Source organism: Erpetoichthys calabaricus, unplaced genomic scaffold, assembly GCF_900747795.2.
Source record: "Erpetoichthys calabaricus unplaced genomic scaffold, fErpCal1.3, whole genome shotgun sequence".
In the NCBI taxonomy this organism is placed as follows: domain Eukaryota; kingdom Metazoa; phylum Chordata; class Cladistia; order Polypteriformes; family Polypteridae; genus Erpetoichthys; species Erpetoichthys calabaricus.
Genome location: NW_026261602.1, coordinates 92,985 through 112,318, shown reverse-complemented (window position 1 = coordinate 112,318; position 19,334 = coordinate 92,985). Strand labels below are relative to the sequence as shown.

At 40.1% G+C, this 19,334-nt stretch overlaps 1 protein-coding gene across 2 annotated transcripts in view; it reads right to left on the bottom strand.

Moving 5' to 3' along the window:
* LOC127526447 (vitelline membrane outer layer protein 1 homolog) overlaps nucleotides 1–18,775 on the bottom strand; it is a 35,124-nt gene extending 16,349 nt beyond the window's left edge. The window contains exons 1-4 of one of the 2 annotated variants that reach the window (XR_007933992.1): nucleotides 18,707–18,775; nucleotides 17,402–17,522; nucleotides 17,027–17,139; nucleotides 15,874–16,829 (exon numbers count right to left, since the gene is read on the bottom strand). Coding sequence is in view for 1 of the 2 variants with exons in the window: in XM_051922008.1 (XP_051777968.1) it covers nucleotides 16,607–16,829; nucleotides 17,027–17,139; nucleotides 17,402–17,522; nucleotides 18,707–18,762 (513 nt within the window). In the remaining variant the exon portion in view is untranslated. The remainder of the gene's footprint in view (nucleotides 1–15,873; nucleotides 16,830–17,026; nucleotides 17,140–17,401; nucleotides 17,523–18,706) is intronic. The other variant, XM_051922008.1, reaches the window with a different exon arrangement.
* Nucleotides 18,776–19,334: the final 559 nt, after the last annotated feature.

Here is a 19,334-nt window from a genome sequence, read left to right as displayed (position 1 = left end):
CTGGGATAACCTGCTTGGCCTGCTGCCATCACGAACCTTATCAGGAAATGTTGTTTGAGAAGAAGAGGTAAGATATACTGTATCTTACCATTTTCCAAGCCTGCTTAATCCTAAGTAGGTTTGCGGGGGGCTGGACAGTTTCCCAGCAAGCATGGGGTGCAAGGCAGGGACAATCCCCAAGATAGGGCACCAGTCCATCATAGCGGGAGATAAGATATATACATTTATATATATATTGTGGTCATTGCAAGGAACTGCAATCCGGTCATCCCCATGTAATTGTGATAACAGTCCAAACAAAAGATACACTCAATGGTGCTAAACAAACAAAAGTCACAGGCCTAGCAGGAGAAACCTTTTCTGGACTGGTTAGCCTGTAATAGTCACAGTGGGAAGGAGCACTGTCTTAACGAGTGGCACCACCTTATGGGCACCACAGGATATGTAGTGGTAGGGACCTATGATGGTTTGGGTCCGGCTCCATGCTCCCTCTTCCATTATGGGAGTCCCTTGAACACGACACCATCGATAACACAACAGAATGAGCTTGGCAGATGGAGACAAAACACACTAAGCAACTGGATGGTGCAGAGGGCAAGTGCTTTTATTAAACAATAAAAATCAAAGCAATGCGTATATCCAAAAGAAAATGCAGTGCGTGCAATAAATATATCATCCATAAAAGCAGTAAAATCTGTGAGATAAAAAGATTTAAAGGAAGACTAAAATCAGTGTCACATCAGGCGGGTCATTGTTCTTCTTCTGACATGGACGAGCCCAACACAACACCTTCTTCATCTCCCCAGCTCACCCATAACTCATGCAGCTGGTGGAGACACTTGCAGTTGCGGTCCACTCCTCCCAACCCCCGTCTTGGCTGCCTCAGTTGGCATCTGCCACACCACTCAGGGTCAGTTATCCTCCCTTCCTCCTTCATGCTCACTCAGTAATACCTTGAATCCCTAGGAAGGACGCCATCTCGATTGTACCTGCTCTTACCAGAATTGTCAGCGGGCACGATCCACCCCTAGAGCGCCAAAACCCTTGCACCTACGCGGGGCTAACAACCGCCTTTCTCCATGATGCTGGCTCGACCTGCCTCTCCACCCACTGCTGTTCTCCCGGCCATTCACTTCTTTCTCTGTTCTCTCCCTTTTACCCCATACTTATAAGGCTCCGTGGGCACCATGTCACAGTCACACACCCCAGGAAGCCGATGAAATAGTTGAGAAAGATTGCACCCTCACGTGCAGGTGCAACTCGCCCCAATGACTTCACCATCTCCACACTGCTCTGCAAGTGTGCCCACTGAGACTGACAGAGCCAATGGATTATTTTAAAAAAACTAGCCATTCTTTAGGAGCTGTGGACCTGCTATACCACAGGACAAGAAGCGACAGAGTCAGTTGCCCTCACTGGGTGTCTTTTCAGCACTGTGGAGGGGAAAAGAGACGATAAGTTTAGTGTAAGAGCCCCTTTCAACTCGGAGTGGAAGTACACACCTCAGAAGAGACTGGAGGTTGATCCATTGACGTGCATGCATGATGATATACATATATATATACATATATACAGTATATACTGAATATATTATTATTATATATATATGGGTGTGTGTGCGTGTGTTTCATACTATTTATTCACTTTTTTGGGTGTGTGTATGTCTCTTTTGGTTTTGTATTATTACCAAATGGTCTGAGGAGACATGTACAGTAAAAAAGAATTCCATTGTACTATGTAGCCTGTGTACGGTGTACACATGATAATAAACTTGAGCTTAACATCCTATACCACGAATGCAGGAAATCCTTGATAGATTATTTGAAGTCCTGGTTCTTTCTGACTGTAAATTAGTTTATCCCCAGCCAGAATGTAAATTTGTTTATTACAGTTGCTGGAAGACATTTCCATTAGGTTCTTTTAGTGAAGCTTTAATAAATTCTGATCTCACACATTGTAGAAATATCTTTTAATTTTTACATTAAAGGGTGTTTTTCTTTTAATCAGTTCCAAAAAAAATCATGTCAGTTCCATTGTGATTCAGTTGTATAATAAAATGTGAAACTTCCAGTGGGATGAAACACTTGTCTTAGGCATTGTATACTTGCACATATGGCATATATTGCACCGATAGATAAATACAGCTGCTGGTCATTAAATTAGAATATCATGACAAAGTTGATTTATTTCAGTAATTCCATTCCAAAAGTGAAACTTGTATATTAGATTCATTCATTACACACAGACTGATGTATTTCAAATATTTATTTCGTGTAATGTTGATGATTATAATTGACAACTAATGAAAGTCCCAAATTCAGTATCTCGGAAAATTAGAATATCAATTAAGACCAATGCAAAAAAAGGATTTTTAGAAATGTTGGCCAACTGAAAGGTAGGAACATGAAAAGTATGAGCATGTACAGCACTCAATAATTAGTTGGGGCTCCTTTGGCCTGGATTACTGCAGCAATGCGGCGTGGCATGGAGTCCATAAGTCTGTGGCACTGCTCAGGTGTTATGAGAGCCCATGTTGCTCTGATAGTGGCCTTTAGCTCTTCTGAATTGTTGGGTCTGGCATATTGCATCTTTCTCTTCACAATACCCCATAGATTTTCTATGGGGTTAAGGTCAGGCGAGTTTGCTGGCCAATCAAGAACAGGGATACCATGGTCCTTAAACCGGGTACTTGTAGCTTTGGCACTGTATGCAGGTGCCAGGTCCTGTTAGAAAATGAAATCTGCATCTCCATAAAGTTCGTCAGCAGCAGGAAGCATGAAGTGCTCTAAAACTTCCTGGTAGATGGCTGCGTTGACCTTGGACCTCAGAAAACACAATGGACCAACACCAGCAGATGACATGGCACCCCAAACCATCACTGACTGTGGAAACTTTACACTGGACCTCACACAACGTGGATTCTGTGCCTCTCCTCTCTTCCTCAAGACTCTGGGACCTTGATTTCCAAAGGAAATGCAAAATTTACTTTCATCAGAGTACATAACTTTGGACCACTCAGCAGCAGTCCAAAGGCGAGACGCTTCTGACGCTGTCTCTTGTTCAAGAGTGGCTTGACACAAGGAATGCGACAGCTGAAACCCATGTCTTGCATACGTCTGTGCGTGGTGGTTCTTGAAGCACTGACTCCAGCTGCAGTCCACTCTTTGTGAATCTCCCCCACATTTTTGAATGGGTTTTGTTTCACAATCCTCTCCAGGGTGCGGTTATCCCTATTGCTTGTACAATTTTTTCTACCACATCTTGTCCTTCCCTTCGCCTCTCTATTAATGTGCTTGGACACAGAGCTCTGTGAACAGCCAGCCTCTTTCGCAATGACCTTTTGTGTCTTGCCCTCCTTGTGCAAGGTGTCAATGGTTGTCTTTTGGACAACTGTCAAGTCAGCAGTCTTCACCATGATTATGTAGCCTACAGAACTCGACTGAGAGACCATTTAAAGGTTTTTGCAGGTGTTTTGAGTTAATTAGCTGATTAGAGTGTGGCACCAGGTGTCTTCAATATTGAACCTTTTCACAATATTCTAATTTTCCGAGATACTGAATTTGGGACTTTCATTAGTTGTCAGTTATAATCATCAACATTAAAAGAAATAAACATTTGAAATACATCAGTCTGTGTGTAATGAATGAATCTAATATACAAGTTTCACTTTTTGAATGGAATTACTGAAATAAATCAACTTTGTCATGATATTCTAATTTTATGACCAGCACCTGTAGAGGGTGGCACGGTGGCGCAGTGGTAGCGCTGCCGCCTCACAGTTAGGAGACACGGGTTCACTTCCCGGGTTCTCCCTGCGTGGAGTTTGCATGTTCTCCCCGTGTCTGCGTGGGTTTCCTCCGGGTGCTCCGGTTTCCTCCCACAGTCTAAAGATAAGCAGGTTAGGTCAATTGGCGATTCTAAATTGGCCCTAGTGTGTGTTTGGTGTGTGAGTGTGTGTCTCCTGCAGTGGGTTGGCGCACTGCCCGGGATTGGTTCCCTGCCTTGCGCCCTGTGTTGACTGGGATTAGCTCCAGCAGACCCAGTGACTCTGTGTTCGGATTCAGCAGGTTGGAAAATAGATAGATAGATAGATAGATAGATAGATAGATAGATAGATAGATAGATAGATAGATAGATAGATAGATAGATAGATAGATAGATAGATAGATTTACACACACACACACACAAAAGGGTAAATAGGAAGTAATGCCATCCATCCATCCATCCATTTTCCAACCCGCTGAATCCGAACACAGGGTCACGGGGGTCTGCTGGAGCCAATCCCAGCCAACACAGGGCACAAGGCAGGAACCAATCCCGGGCAGGGTGCCAACCCACCGCAGGTAGGAAGTAATGGCAATTTTAAATTTATGCAGGAAACGCAACAGGTAGAAGCTGATGCAATACAACATGATTGCAATGGCTTATGGGTAGATTGCAATGGCTTATGGGTAGATTGCCATTAGTCTAATTGAGGCCAAGATCAAATGAACATGAACACTCTTCTGCGGGGTTGCACCATTGTTGAACAATGTGCCATAGTGAGATTTCTTTGGGCAGGGGGAGTGAAATCTGTTGAAATTCACAAAAAGATGTTGGCTTGTGCAGGTCAGTAAGCTGTTTAAGTTCCCACCCACAAACATTACGGTGCCCAAGCTATCGTGCATTATGGCATGTGCAGATCCGTAGCTAATATCCAAATGAGCAGTAACAGTGGACAATGTAATCTTTTGGTCTACATGTAAATAAGAATTTCATTTTACTATGTATACATCATAAACTTGAACTTGGACTTGAACTTGACATCCTGTACCATGTATGTAGGAAATCCTTGATGGATTAGGCTGAAAGTCCTGGTTTATGCATTTCTGATTAAAATTTATCAGCTCACTTCTTTGTGCCAGTAGAATGTATGCCGAAACAAAAAAACAAGACATCAAATGTAAATATATATATGTATAAAAAGTGAAAATTAAAAATCTCTCATTCATATCAGTATTCGACCCTTTGCTGTTTACTCCAAATTGTGCCGAGGTGCGTCCTCTTTGCTTTAATTCTCTTTAAGATGTGCCAGGAAGTTGAATGGAGTCCACCTTGGCAAACTGAACTGCTTGGATATCATTAGAAAGACACACATGCCTGTGTATGTAATGCCCCATAATTCACACTGCATGACAAGTCAAAACCCAAGCCATGAAGTTCAAGGAACTCCTTCTTGGCCCCATGATCAACTAATGGTGAGGTACAGATCAGGGCAAGAGTATAAAACCCATTTCTAACACTCCCTGGATCATAGTGGCCTCCATCATTGTGAAATGGAAGAAGTTTGGAGCTACCAGGACTCTTCTTAACGTTGTCCATCAAGCTAAATTAAGTAATTGGGTAATAAAAGCCTTGGTCAGGGAGGTAAGTAAGAACCAAATGGTCACTTAACAGAGCTTCAAAAGTCTCCTGCTGAGATGGGAGAACCTGTCAGACAGACAACCATCTTAGTAACACTCCATCAAAAAGGCTTTTAGGGTAGAGTGGCAAGATACAAGCCACTTTTGAGTAAAAGGCATGTGCCAGCTCAAAGGACTAATAGAGAATGAGAAAAAAGACTTTCTGGTCAGATTGAAGTTTTTGGAAGATCCTCAAGCCTTTTCTCTGGCAAAGACCAGGCACAATGCATCACCTGCCTAGTACCATGCCTGTGATAAAGCATGGTGGTGGCAGTATATTGGGATGCTTCTCAGTGGCAAGGACAGGGAGATTGCTCAGAACTCAGAGATGGATTAATGAAGCCAAATACAGAGAGTTTGTTGAAGAAAATCAGCACCAGAGTGCACACAACCTCAGGCAGCACAACGTTGACCCAAAGCATGCAGCCAAGACAACAATGGAGTGGCTTTGGAACAAGTCTCTGACTGTCATTGAGTGGCCCAAACACAAAGCCCTGAGTTAAATCTCATAGAAAATCTTTTTTTTAATTTAATTTTATTGATTTTATTTAAATTAAATAACATTCCATAGAAATAACTCAAGTTTTACAAAATAAAAAAAAAAGGTTCAAGACAAATCAACCCCCACCCCTGAGAAAGAGAGCTGGGCCATCAAAGTAAAACTTTAAGCTAGTAATAATAAGTACAGTCAGTGGTGCCTCGGTTTGTGAGCATAATTCGTTCCGGAAAAATGCTTGTAATCCAAAGCACTCGTATATCAATGCGAATTTCCCCATAAGAAATAATTGAAACTCAGATGATTCATTCGACAACCCAAAAATATTCATATAAAAATGATTAATACAAAATATAAAGTAAAAATACATAAAACAAATTAACCTGCACTTTACCTTTGAAAAGAACTGTGACTGGTGTGAGGAAGACGAGAGAGAGGAGAGGAGGAGGAGGAGGGTTGTTGCATAGGATGACTTTCACTCTAACTAACGGAATCCCTGCTATCTGTTGGCTCACTGGAATCTTTTTCTTTTTTTGTGACTTTAACAAGGATCCTCTCCAATGACAGTTGCTTTTGCCTGAAGAGTCACTACATTTGGACACAAAATTTTAAAAAATGCTTTACGCACTGTAAGGATTCTAAACTATTTTGGGATTCCCCCACAACGGGATGACACACGGAAGAACATCCTGAAGCATCCACAGGCTGCCAGCGCTGTAGCAGTTGGCCATAAAAGCGAATCCGAAAAGATCATGGTAGCTCTGTAAGCACCCACCATCGATGGGTGATGCAAGAAACACTAAAACTGCAGGGTACAGGATTACTTGGCCACTAACCTGATCACGACCCTGCCTGACTGCCGTGTCTGTGTTATAGGAGAGAGGCAGATCCTGCTACAATAAATTACCGTGCTGTTCCTGTTTCTATCTGAATAAAGCTGGTTTTGCTAAAGTACTGAGACTTGTGTTTTGATGTGCAAGACAGGGACTCACATGTTACAGCACACACACATGGTCACAATGCTATAGTACACATTATACGCTCGTACGGATGTTCACTATATGAGTGAGGCACGCCGACCGAGACCGAGAATGGGAGACGATTACCCACTGTAAAAGGTGCTATATAGCACCCAACCCGGCACAGACTGACGCAGAGGCATGTGTAAAATCACAAAATCACTTTCGGACGAGGCTGTAGAGATGTCCATATGGGCTCCGGGATCCATGCAGCACCCCCTGGCGGCAAACCCAGATCCCCACAGGGTTGTGGAGAACTCCATCTCCCATGAAACCCTGCGGGAAACTGAGGCAGCATCGTCAGCCTGTGAGGCTGCCACCAAGCGTCCCGGGGGAGGTAGTGAGATGTCTATGGCTGCTCCACCGGAACATATTTAGAAGGGGCGCCCGCCACACCATAATCCCGCGGCAAGAAAGAGAGAGAAGAACCACCGGCTCAGTTGTGATCACGTGACGCTCGGCCGACAAAGCAAATACGGACTACTCGTTATGCAAGACCTCGCACGTTTATCAAGTTAAAGTTTATTTAAAAATTTAGCTCGTCTTGCAAAACGCTTGCAAACTAAGTTACTCGCAATCCACGGTTTTACTGTAAATAGATAAATTAATAAATGAATAAAGATAAATGGAGTAAACGATGGGAGAGAACCTGCTTTCTCAATTTAAATGCTTATTCTAAAATGTTATTGATTAGATCCTCCCAGGTTTCGAAAAAGTTTTGTACAGATCATCTAAGTGCGAATTTGATTTTTTCCAGTTCCAAGTAGTATATAACATCATTTAGCCACTGACTTAGAATCAGAGAGTTAGGATTCTTCCAATTAAGTCTACATGCCAACAGTGAAATAAAGGCAATTACAGTTTGTTTGTCCTTCTCCACTTTAAGCCCATCTGGAAGTACCCCAAACACAGCGGTTAATGGGTTAGGAGGGATTGGGACATCAAGGCTGTCTGAAAGGCATTTAAAGATTTGGTCCAAAATAATGTTAATTTGGTGTACGCCCAAAACATGTGGCCCAGTGAGACGGGAACTTGAATGCAACGTTCGCAGGGCATAGAAAATCTCTGGGGAGGCCTTAAGATAGCAGCTTACAGATGCTTCCCACGCAATCTAAAGGAGCTTGAGAGGAGCTCCCAGCAAGAAAGAAATAAACTGCTAAAAGCCAGGTGTCCAAAGTCCGTAGAGACTTGCCCAAGAACACCTGAAGTTTTAATTGCAAACAAAGGGTCTTCTACAAAGTGCTGAATTAGGGGTCACAATGCTTATATGAATCAGAGATTCTAGTTTTTGAATTTTAATTTACTTACAAGCCATTTTGCAAAAATTGTCTTTGTTTTGTTTGTCATTATTTAGATTGATGAGCAAAAATATATCCAATTCAAATTAAATCTAAAACACAGTAAAGTGTGCAGAAAGCAAAGAGATCTGAATACTTTTTGAATCTACTGTGACTCCATTAAATGGGCTTGATAATGCATGCAAATCTAAACAGAAATGCAAAAATATAACAATTTCTGTAGTTTAAAGAGCAAGATTTATGTAACTTGCTATTCAATCACTGAAGTTCAACTCAACATAAGAGTCTTGATTTTATAAAATAGCAAAGTTTGAATAATTTACTTATTCTTGGTAAATATGGAGTAGTCTGCTTTCTCACAGATTATGTCCATTTTTGAGTAGACAGCTCTTATTGTTTTGTTAAAATTCCAGGAGGACTGCCAAAGGATGCATCGGTCTGCTTAAGATTCCAAGGATTAATAAAATAACGGTGGGAGGTCGAGCTCTTAGTTACAGGGGGCTCCTAAACTGTGGAGTGGTGTGCCTGCTACTATAAGAGATGCCCCTTCAGCCTCAGCTTTTAAATCCCGGCTGAAGACTCACTACTTCAGTTTAGCACACCCTGACTAGAGCTGCTGATTCACTGTACAGACTGCATCTCTGTTGTTAGTCATTAGCACTAAAACATAAGTAACATTCATCCATCCATTTTTGAACCCGCTGAATCCGAACACAGTGTCACGGGGGTCTGCTGGAGCCAATCCCAGCCAACACAGGGCACAAGGCAGGAACCAATCCCGGGCAGGGTGCCAACCCACCGCAGGCATCAGTAACATGATAGTTAGAATTGGATACTAACCCTCACCTATTCTGTTTCTCTTCTCAGTACTCAAATGTGGCACTTGGTGCCACGGCCCACCTGCCAAGTTTTTTTGCCTGCCTAAGGTAAAGTCATCCCTGATGGAGGATCGCATGAATCTTGGGGAAGGGGGGTCATTTCATCGGATTGGCTGGCCAAGCAATGTTTCAGCTGTAGAATGGCCAAATGGGGGAGGCAGCCTGATGGCTGAGGTTTCCAGGAATCTAAACAAATCCAAATCATATTATGTGATATCATCTACTGTTAAATTCTGGTCCGAACTTGTAAAATATTTATTTTTATGAGGATTTGTTCTGTTCTGTGAATTGTATTGTATTGTATTGACCCCCTTCTCTTTGACACCCACTGCACGCCCAACCTACCTGGAAAGGGATCTCTTTTTGAACTGCCGTTCCCAAGGTTTCTTCCATTTTTTCCCTACAAGGATTTTTTGGGAGGTTTCCTTGTCTTCTTAGAGAGTCAAGTCTGGGGGGATGTCAAGAGGTAGGGCCTGTTAAAGCCCATTGTGGCACTTCTTGTGTGATTTTGGGCTATACAAAAATAAATTGTATTGTATTGTATTGTATTGTATTGTATTGTATCATTTATGAAAATATCCCAATGTCAGTCAACATTACAGAAACAGCCAAGCAGTTCTTGCAACTATGCTTGGCAAGTAATTTATTTGGAAAGGTAGCTTTTCTTTTTGAAATTTTTCTAAAAATGAATTATTAGAAAAAAGTAACAGGATATTGTGTCCTTGGAATATTGTGGTTTATGATGTTAGGCATTTTTATTACAGCAGAGTAGAAGCTGATAATAATGTGCTGCTTTATTAATTAAAGCATATGTGATCACTAATTACAGTTGCTACAGTATGAAATACAGTGCCATCCACAATATTTGGGAAAAAGACAAAGTTTCTTTCATTTATCCCTCCACTTTACAGTTTAACATTGCAAATCAAACAATTCAGATGTGATTTAAATACACATTGCAAACTTTAAGGCTATTTGCTTACATTTTGGTCACACCATGTAGACATAACCCAACACTTTTTCTACATGGTCCCGACATTTCAGGGCAACATAACTTTACATAAAGCAGTGCTTCCATGCCTTCTGTCCTAATTGCACTTCCCCTTAATTTACACTAATGTCCTCAATTACATGATCCACAGTTAAGTTAAGAGAATTCTTCTGGATGTACTTTAAACAGTGCTTTTGAGGATTTTGAAGACCAGGTTTAGGTCCTCACACAGTCTCCTTTCCTTGAGACTAAACAGTTTGTGACCAGTAGAGGGTGTTGCAGCACCCCAAACCCCAGACACAAACACCACAATAGAAGTCCTGGTACATTAAAAAAGGTTTATTTGATCAAATACCTAACTAAAATGCTTTGACAGCGGTATACACAACACAAATTTTCTCCTCTTCTTTTTTTTCTCTCCCAATCCTCCAGACAATCTTTATTCTTCTTCCAACTGACTACGACTCACCTGGCTAAGATCAAGTGGTTTCTTTTATTTATGACCCGGGCCATAGCACAGCCTGCTGAAGGCACTTCTGGAGTGAACGGAAGTCCACTGAAATTAGGATTGGTGAATCCCGGCCGCTCCCCCTGGTAGTACCCACAGTATCCAATGATCTGCCCTACAGGATTACAGGTCCCAGCATGCCCTATGAGTGTCTTTGTGGGAATCCTAACCCAGGGATGATGCCATCTAGTGTATTGGGGAGAAAATATTCACCAGTGCTCATCTCCCCAGTCCTTCCATTGCACTGGCCCCTGGGCCGGGTAATAATCCCTGTTCAATCCAGGCCAGGATGCCAGACCATGTGTGCCATCCATTACAAGGATTAATACTCCGAGTACAACATGTCCTTAAGTCCTGGGTTGCTCTCCAGATTCAAATGCTGCCATGTCTTTCTTGTAGTGTGGAGACCACAACTGCTGTTACAGTACTCAAGTTGTGGTTTTACTAATGCATTATATAGTCCGAGCATAATGTCCTTTGAGTTTATATTCAACAGTTTCACAATACAACCTAGCATCTTACTGTCCTTTTTAATTACTTCTGCACATTGCTTAGATGAGAAAAATGTTGTGTCAACATAAACCCCTAAATTAATTTCAGAGGTTGCTTGCTGTAGGACAGTGTCTCCCTCCTTGTATGTTGAATTTTCATTCCTTTTGTCCACATGCAGCACTTTTCACTTTTTTACATTAAACTGCATTTTCTAAATGTTTACCCAGTCCTGATGATCTTTTTGGATTGAATTTTGCTGCCCCTTCAGAGTCTGTCATTGGTCAAATTACAGTATTGTTTGCAAATTTCACAAGTTTACTATCATGGAATCAGTGTCATTGATTTAAATCAGAAAAAGGGACTTCACTGATGACCTCACTCTTGTGGAGCATTCTCCACTTTTCTGCAGGGCCATCTTAACACATGGGCATGCTAGGCAGTTGCCTGGGGGCTACACGAGCATAGGGGCCTCACACTAATCTATGTATGTTGGGACTTGCTGAGTGGTGGTGTAGGTAGGGACCCTAGTGCACTGCTGTACCCGGGGGTCTATAATGTTGTTAAGATGGCCCTGATTTTCTGCACTCTTTGTCTCCAGGGGCCTCATGTATAATGCCGTGCGTAGAACTCACACTATAACATGGCGTAAGCACAAAAGCGGGATTGTGCGTACGCACAGAAAAATCCAGATGCAGGAATCTGTGCACACGGAAAATTTCACATTCTTCCACTACATAAATCATGATCAGCGTGAAAAGTAATGCACGTGGACGCGCCTTCTGTCCCGCCCCAACTCCTCCCAGAATTACGCCTCTTTGAATATGCAAATCAATATAAATAGCCTTCTGTGAAAAGACAATGGGAAAAGCACAGGGGAAAATATAAGAATTTCAGCGAATGCGAAGTGGAGGCAAAGGAAAAACGTACTATTTGTTGGTTTAAACAGTGGCATAATCAACAAAAGAAAGTTGATCGAGTGACAGAGTGTCGGAGAAACTCGAACGATCCAAGTTCACAAAGTCGCACAGTGCCCGAAATAAAAAAGAAATCACATATCAAAGTCGCCGTGAAAAGGCGAGTCGTAGCCCACAGTCTGAGTGTCATATGAAAGCTTATTAGGATACAGACAAAACAAATAGGCACACAGTGGGAAAAAAGCACGAAATGTCAACTTTAATCTCGAAATTTCCACTTTAATCATGTAGTTTATTTTGCCATTAAAGTAGAACATCATAAACTTCATCTTAAAATCGTTTATTTTACTAGTTTCTCAAGTAGCACGTTAAATGCTTTGTTCTGTATTTGATCTTCTATGTGCTCTATGTGTGTGAATCACTACGTGCTTCCGTTCTTTCTCTTTCTCCGACAGGACACAGAATCCATTACATTCGAGATATTACAGCTCTCTGAATAATTAAAATACTGAGATATATACGTGATATCTTTTTCATGATGATAGCAATGAAAGCATGTTATTAAACATGGGAACACGGTGGCGCAGTGATTGTTCATATAACATGCAAGAGGCTTGCTGCGCCATGTGCGACCTTCGATGAAATAATTTATTACAGAAGTACTGTCTCTTTCAAACGTACTTTTCTTTCTCCAAATACCCAATCGCCACACAATCATGTCTGTAATAGACGTTAAGCCATCTGTAAGCTTAGAACGCCGATTCTTCAAAACTTTTAAGGAACATTGAAATATCTTTGTAGTACATGTTTAATTATTCTATCTGTCTATCCTTCCAGTGTCGCGTCAGCACCAGCAATAATACAGCGCAAGGCAGGAGCTATCCGTGAACCAGCTATACGCTGCGGCACCGTGTCCTCACATGTTTAATTATTAACGATGCAGATTATTTAAATGAAGTTAAAGTTTTATCTGTATACTATAAGCAACATATTTTGCTGCATTTCATCTTAAAAATGATATTGTCATCATACGCGCTTTATAAAGTAGCGCAGGTTGTGCAATATTATAACTCTAGTGTAAGTTTACAGTGAGGTAATTGTACTTATAAGTACAAACAGTTCTACAAGGAGCACTTGATGGACTGATTGAGTGCGTTTATAGTTCTTGGGATGAAGCTGTTTCTGAAACGCGAGGTCCGTACAGGAAAGGCTTTGACGCTTTTTGCCGTGGTTGAGGTAGTGTGTACTTGAAACTGTATACCGATAATTCTCTTTCCAATCATCTGCTGCTGTGATTCACACTCAGATACAGTGATATAAATACTCCGAGTGGTGCAGTGAGAGTAATATGGAAAAAGATGATCCGCAGTGGCAACCCTTAACGGGAGCAGCAAAAAGAAGAACAAGATGCAGTGAGCGTAACAACGCTGAAGCAGTTATGGTATTTGGAATACTATGGCTATTCCCTGGACCATTATATTGCTACAGGTTAATTACAATCAGATGCATTACACTAATAAACAATATGCAGTTAATTTCAGTGTATTTATAAAGCCGCGTCAGGAATGTGGAGCTAAGAAAGAAAGGGTGATCACACAGGAACAGTAGCACTGCTTTGACGCTGGGTGCCGCCAGTCTGCAAAATCGAGCAGAGAAATTGCGTACGCCAAGGTATGAGTTACTGTGGAAATGTGCGTGGCTTTACGCCAAGTTTAGGTTTTATACATCGCGATTTGAGCGTGGAAACATTCGTACGCAACATTTCTGTGCGTACGCACCGTTTATACATAAGGCCCCAGCTGATTAACCAACTTGAGATCGAGTTTTGTAGGTTACCTCTGATGCTTAGAGCTTCTAGTTTCAGAGTAAATCTTTGGTGTGAGACTTTATCAAAGGTTTTTTGAAAGTCTAAATAAATTATGTTGTATGCTTTGATCTTGTCAAATATTTGGTTTCCTACTTTAAAAAAACAAAAAAACTGGTTTCTTCCTCTCGTAAACCTCTCATAAAGTATATCATTGGGACTTCACTGATGACCTCACTCTTGTGGAGCATTCTCCACTTTTCTGCAGGGCCATCTTAATGCATGGGCATGCTAGGCATGGGTATGCCTGGGTGCCAAACGAGCTTAGCAGCCTCACACTAATCTATGTATGTTGGGACTTGCTGAGTGGTTGTGTAGGTAGGGACCCTAGTGCACTGCTGTGCCCAGGGGCCTGTAATGTTGTTAAGATGGCCCTGCTTTTCTGCACTCTTTGTCTCCAGCTGATTAACCAACTTGAGATCCAGTTTTGTAGGTTACCTCTGATACTTAGAGCTCCTAGTTTCAGAGTAAATCTTTGGTATGAGACTTTATCAAAGGTTTTTTGAAACTCTAAATAAATTATGTTGTATGTTTGGTTTTTGTCAACTATTTCAGATTCCTGCTTAAAAAAATAAAATAAATCAGGTTTCTTCCTCTCATAAACCTCTCATTAAGTATATCATTGCCATAGCAGCCCATTTTTGTACTGACTGGTATTTGCTTCAGAATCCCAGTGTCTGCATTTTACCCTCCAGCTGAAAAATGGCTGTGCCAAATCTCACTTCCTGTGAAACTTCTGAAGCAGTCTTTTAAGCAATGCTATTATTTAGAAATATGATAAAGCACCATTTAAATTCATATGTTAAATATCCTATAGATTGAAAAAAAACCTTTAAACTGCATTAATGTTTGTTTTTCAGGTGTATTGGACCAGTTTAACAGATCACGCTTATAGGCCATTACTGCAGTTAAGGAAACTCAATTGTGCACTATTGGTAGTCAAGCTGTAGTAAATGCTACTCATATTATGTTATACATGTTAAAAAGTAATACCATTTGCTTTTTTGTAACATAACCTTTTCAAACTCTATTTCAGAGTTGTGGGGCTCTGGAGATTATCTGACAACACAAGACACAAGGCAGGGCATAAGTCCATCAGAGGTCCCACTCATGCACACCCACACTTTGGCCTTTTTGGACACACCAATCAACCCAACTTTGAGGATGAGATAAAAAGGACCTTCAAATGGAGACTGGACACACACACACACACACACACACACACACACAAACACAGTGTTGTTTTATTTTGTATTAGATCATGTTGGCCTATTTGGCTTTATGCTAGATTTGGTGGTGACGGTGAGAGTACCTCCTTCTGCTACAGAATATAATCTTACCTGATTTTGCAAATTTTGATAATATGCAGGCTGTAATCACTGATCCAGGGCAAGACTTTTTGTCTTTTCTTATCCCAACTAAATTCATTGTAGATTTTTAAAAACACAGGGCACAATCACAAACTCAAACACACTCAGAGAATCCAAAATCAGTAAAGATAATAGATGCAGTTTTTGCTGAGAGATACATTTATTTTTGACAAATGAAATTCAGATCAGTTTAAGATTTAAGATTGTCTGCTATGAAACATAATGTCTAAGTACAATGTTCTTATTTATACTCTTAACATTTTATGTCTGATTGAAGGAAGTCAACCATTAGTAGGGATGGAGAAGGGTCCACAGAATACTTTATTAAGCATTTAAACAGATTATTTGTTGCATTGCATTTTGCTTTAAAGGATAAGTTTGGTATTTTTCAAGTCCAGGTTATTTCTTCAAAAACATAATATATATGTATTTGTGACACACAATTGTGTTCTAAAGTGAAATACTTCTTATAAATTAAAAAAATATCTTATATACACTGGTGCTTTACAATGGAGGGTATGGGGCACAGAGGAAAAATTTAAAAACTTGCCAAATGTGTTAACTTTTCATGCCGGGACAGTTGTCAAGTATTGAACGGTACCTTCCATGTTTCCGATGCATGTTTGTGATAATAAAAGAGATCTGGAAATCATAATTTTATGGCATGTTCCATGTACTGTTTTTCTAGTGGTATGGATACATTTTCTATTCACTTGTAAGAGTTCACACATAAACAAAAGTAAACAGTAGTAAATCAAATCAAAACCAACCACATGGCACAAAATGTTTACTGTGGTTTGGTCCTTTGAGAGGAGACCGTTCCCCAGGGGAGATGAAATGTTCATATGCTGAGGTATCACACATAGTTGGTCTTCTTTAAAAATGGATGAATCTCATAATATCGGTGTTTTTCCTCCGTACCCCATAGCACCCAATGTAAAGCCCTAGTGCAGGCAAGATATTTTATTTAAATGTAGAGAAAGTGCTTAACTTTAGAATACAGTTTCACATGGCAAATGCATATATGGCGTGTTTGTAAAGAAATAACTTTGACTTGAAAAATAGTGAACTATTCCTTTCATAACATTAATGCTGTAAGGCGCTTATTTAATCATTATAGTAACTAGGATATTTACAGCAAAAAAAATCCTTTAACATGTTTACCCTATTAACCCATAAAGCATTATCTTAGTTTAAATATTGCAATCATGTAAATATTAATACCCCTTCTCAACAAGCCACTAAGGTGTTCTGAGCAGACTCGGAATTTAACGGCAGTGAAAACGGACGTCATTCAGAGCCGTGTAATCTCCATTTCCTTGTGGTGACTCCACCTTTGTCTGAATGCCAGAGATGCCCTTTACACAGGTACCACTTTGATCGCCCCATTCTCCCCAGACCTGTCCATGACCTGCCAGTACAGTCCCATCAGAGCATATGAACTTGATGTCGTTAGCTGCAGTATCATCACCATTCCCCTGAGGATGCTGCACTTTCAACAGGAATGCTTTGAGAAAACCATTTCGGCACCACTGTGTGCTTGTCCATGTGCCCCACCTAAAAGGAAATTTCAAAAGTTTAGTTAACCACCTTTGATTGATAAACTGCAGGCACTAATGTATTTTTGTAATAAAAACTAAAGCATCAGTGTAAAACTTTATACATAATGACTAGTTGGAATAAAATGTTTAAATCAAATACCATAAAGCACAACCAAGATAGGAAAGGTTTAAAAAATGACTGAAGTAACTTACAGGCCACTCTCTGATTCAATAATATGTGACTCAGTAGATACTGCTGATGCCTTACAGAACAGCCGTATTCCATTCAGTGCTGTATCATCTCCAGTTCCTTGGTTGGCCTCTACCTAAGGTATCGAAGAGAAAAAATAAATATCATTAATTACTTTTTGTTATATGACAGTCAAGAATATCAGACATTCTGTATACTACTCAAGAACTCAAATAATATGTAAAGTATATCTAAAAAATGGCAGTTATGGAAACAAGATAAAGTCAGTACTACAAATTAACAGGAATATTTCCAGGTCCTTTCTCAATCTTCATATTCTGTCAATGTTTGCATTTAGTAAATACCTGTACATCCTGAAAATTCAGTGACTACTTTACCTTCAAAGCAAATCCAAAGGCAATCCATCCATTAGGACAATGTTCAGGAAACTGCCACTTGCCCCATTGGCCTCCATTTCTCACACTGATTACTGAAGAGAATCCAAAGACCTCTGTGCAACTAAACAAAAGAACACAAACTGAAGTGCACCAAATGACAAAGCCCTGCTAGTTCATGTACCCTCAAAATATACAGTTGAAAAATGACTGTGCCAAAGAGTCTCACATCCATCAGAAGCAACAGTCTTCTTATAGCCACTGTGTTATGTTTGTGATGTAGATAGTGTGGGAGTTGGGGCTGTATTGATCGTTTAAAATCTTGAAGGTTGAGTACTAAGGGTTAATTTGTAATGCTAACCATGGATTGGCCTCAACTCACATTTTATCTTGCTCAGATTTGCCTTAGTTCATATTCACCAGCTGCTTCATTCCTCTGATAGATGGGAGACTCCATGGGAGGTTAGGGTCAACCACAGAAGGAGAGATTTGAGTGTAACAAGACGGCCCTGGGAACACAACCCATCTGAGACCAGCAAGCTTGTTCTTTAGGTTGTGCCTGTGTGTGTCACAGCAATGAATCCTTACTTCAAACTAATCAATGATCAATGTGTCTAATTTATTTTTCACATACTTCATTTCTTATAAGTCTCAAATCAAGACAACAGAAATGACTGCAGATGTGAGACAAACCTTGCTTATTTTTAATTTAGCCATATAGCTTGTTTTAAGATTATTTTATTCTTTACAAAAAATGACAACTGATAAGGGATGTTTAGTAACATACCGTATATGTCAGCTCATAAATGTAACCTGCTCAATGCGACGTGCACACAACTCCAGCAGCAGCAGCAGCACGTGCGCCTGTGTTTATCAAAGCAGCTTTAAACTAATGAATGATTAAAGTGTCTGTTTTTTTTCATATAGGTAATTTCTTACAATATATATATTTCCTTCTCCACAATAGTTTACAGCAGTGTGTTTGTTTGCTGTAAACTGTTCATGGCTTGAGTAAGAGTTGTGGTAGGATTGAAGGTCACATGATTAAAATCCATTCAGAGATGCTCTTTTCCAGCATCTTATTGTAAGATATAAGGTTTAAATACAATACATTTTTTTAAAAAAACCTTCAAGGAATGTGAAATTAAATATATAATCTAAATAATAAAGGAATAATGGTAATTTTTTGAAAACCCTAAAAATAAACATGAAAAAATCCCTCTGGACCCCGGGGTACAGAGACTGAAGAGACTGTCCCCAAAACATTACGTTGAAGTGATGGTATGTTAACAGAAAAAAAGAACAAACCTGATTGCACAAAGGCAAAGGATGCTAAGCAGGACTCCATTGTGGTTTGAAAACATCTTTGCTTTGTCTGGAAATGAAATAATACAACAAGGACATTATAATACCTCAGCAATTAATTAAACAAGCAGAAGGATGTTTTCTTCTCCTCCAAGTTCTTACATCAATGGCTAGATGTCATTCCATTAATCAAGTGGATATGACTTTTTATTACAATTTGCTTCTGTATCATGAAACAAATCCGCTTAAATAAGTTTAGAGAGTAAGTAACAAATATATATCATGCCATGCATTGCTGAACCTGGAAGACAAGCAAAAAACATCTCTGCTGAGGAAACTCTCTACAATCTGTTTAGAACTGCATTAATAAAGAATGGTACATTGTCTAAGCTGGGACATATAATAAAAATACCAGTAACTGTTATTAATATGTTAGCTGATATTTCAGTTAATCAGATAAATTATTAAATAGTCTTCTTTAACTGGTTCATTCAGTTTTCCTCCCAACCTTACACTTCCTCCATTACAAATTCTTACTCCACTAAACATTTAATCTTGGCTTGCAGAAATAGGAATAGGAAAAAATGTTAAGTTGATTAAAAAGTCCAGAAAAATAAAGACAAAACTCACC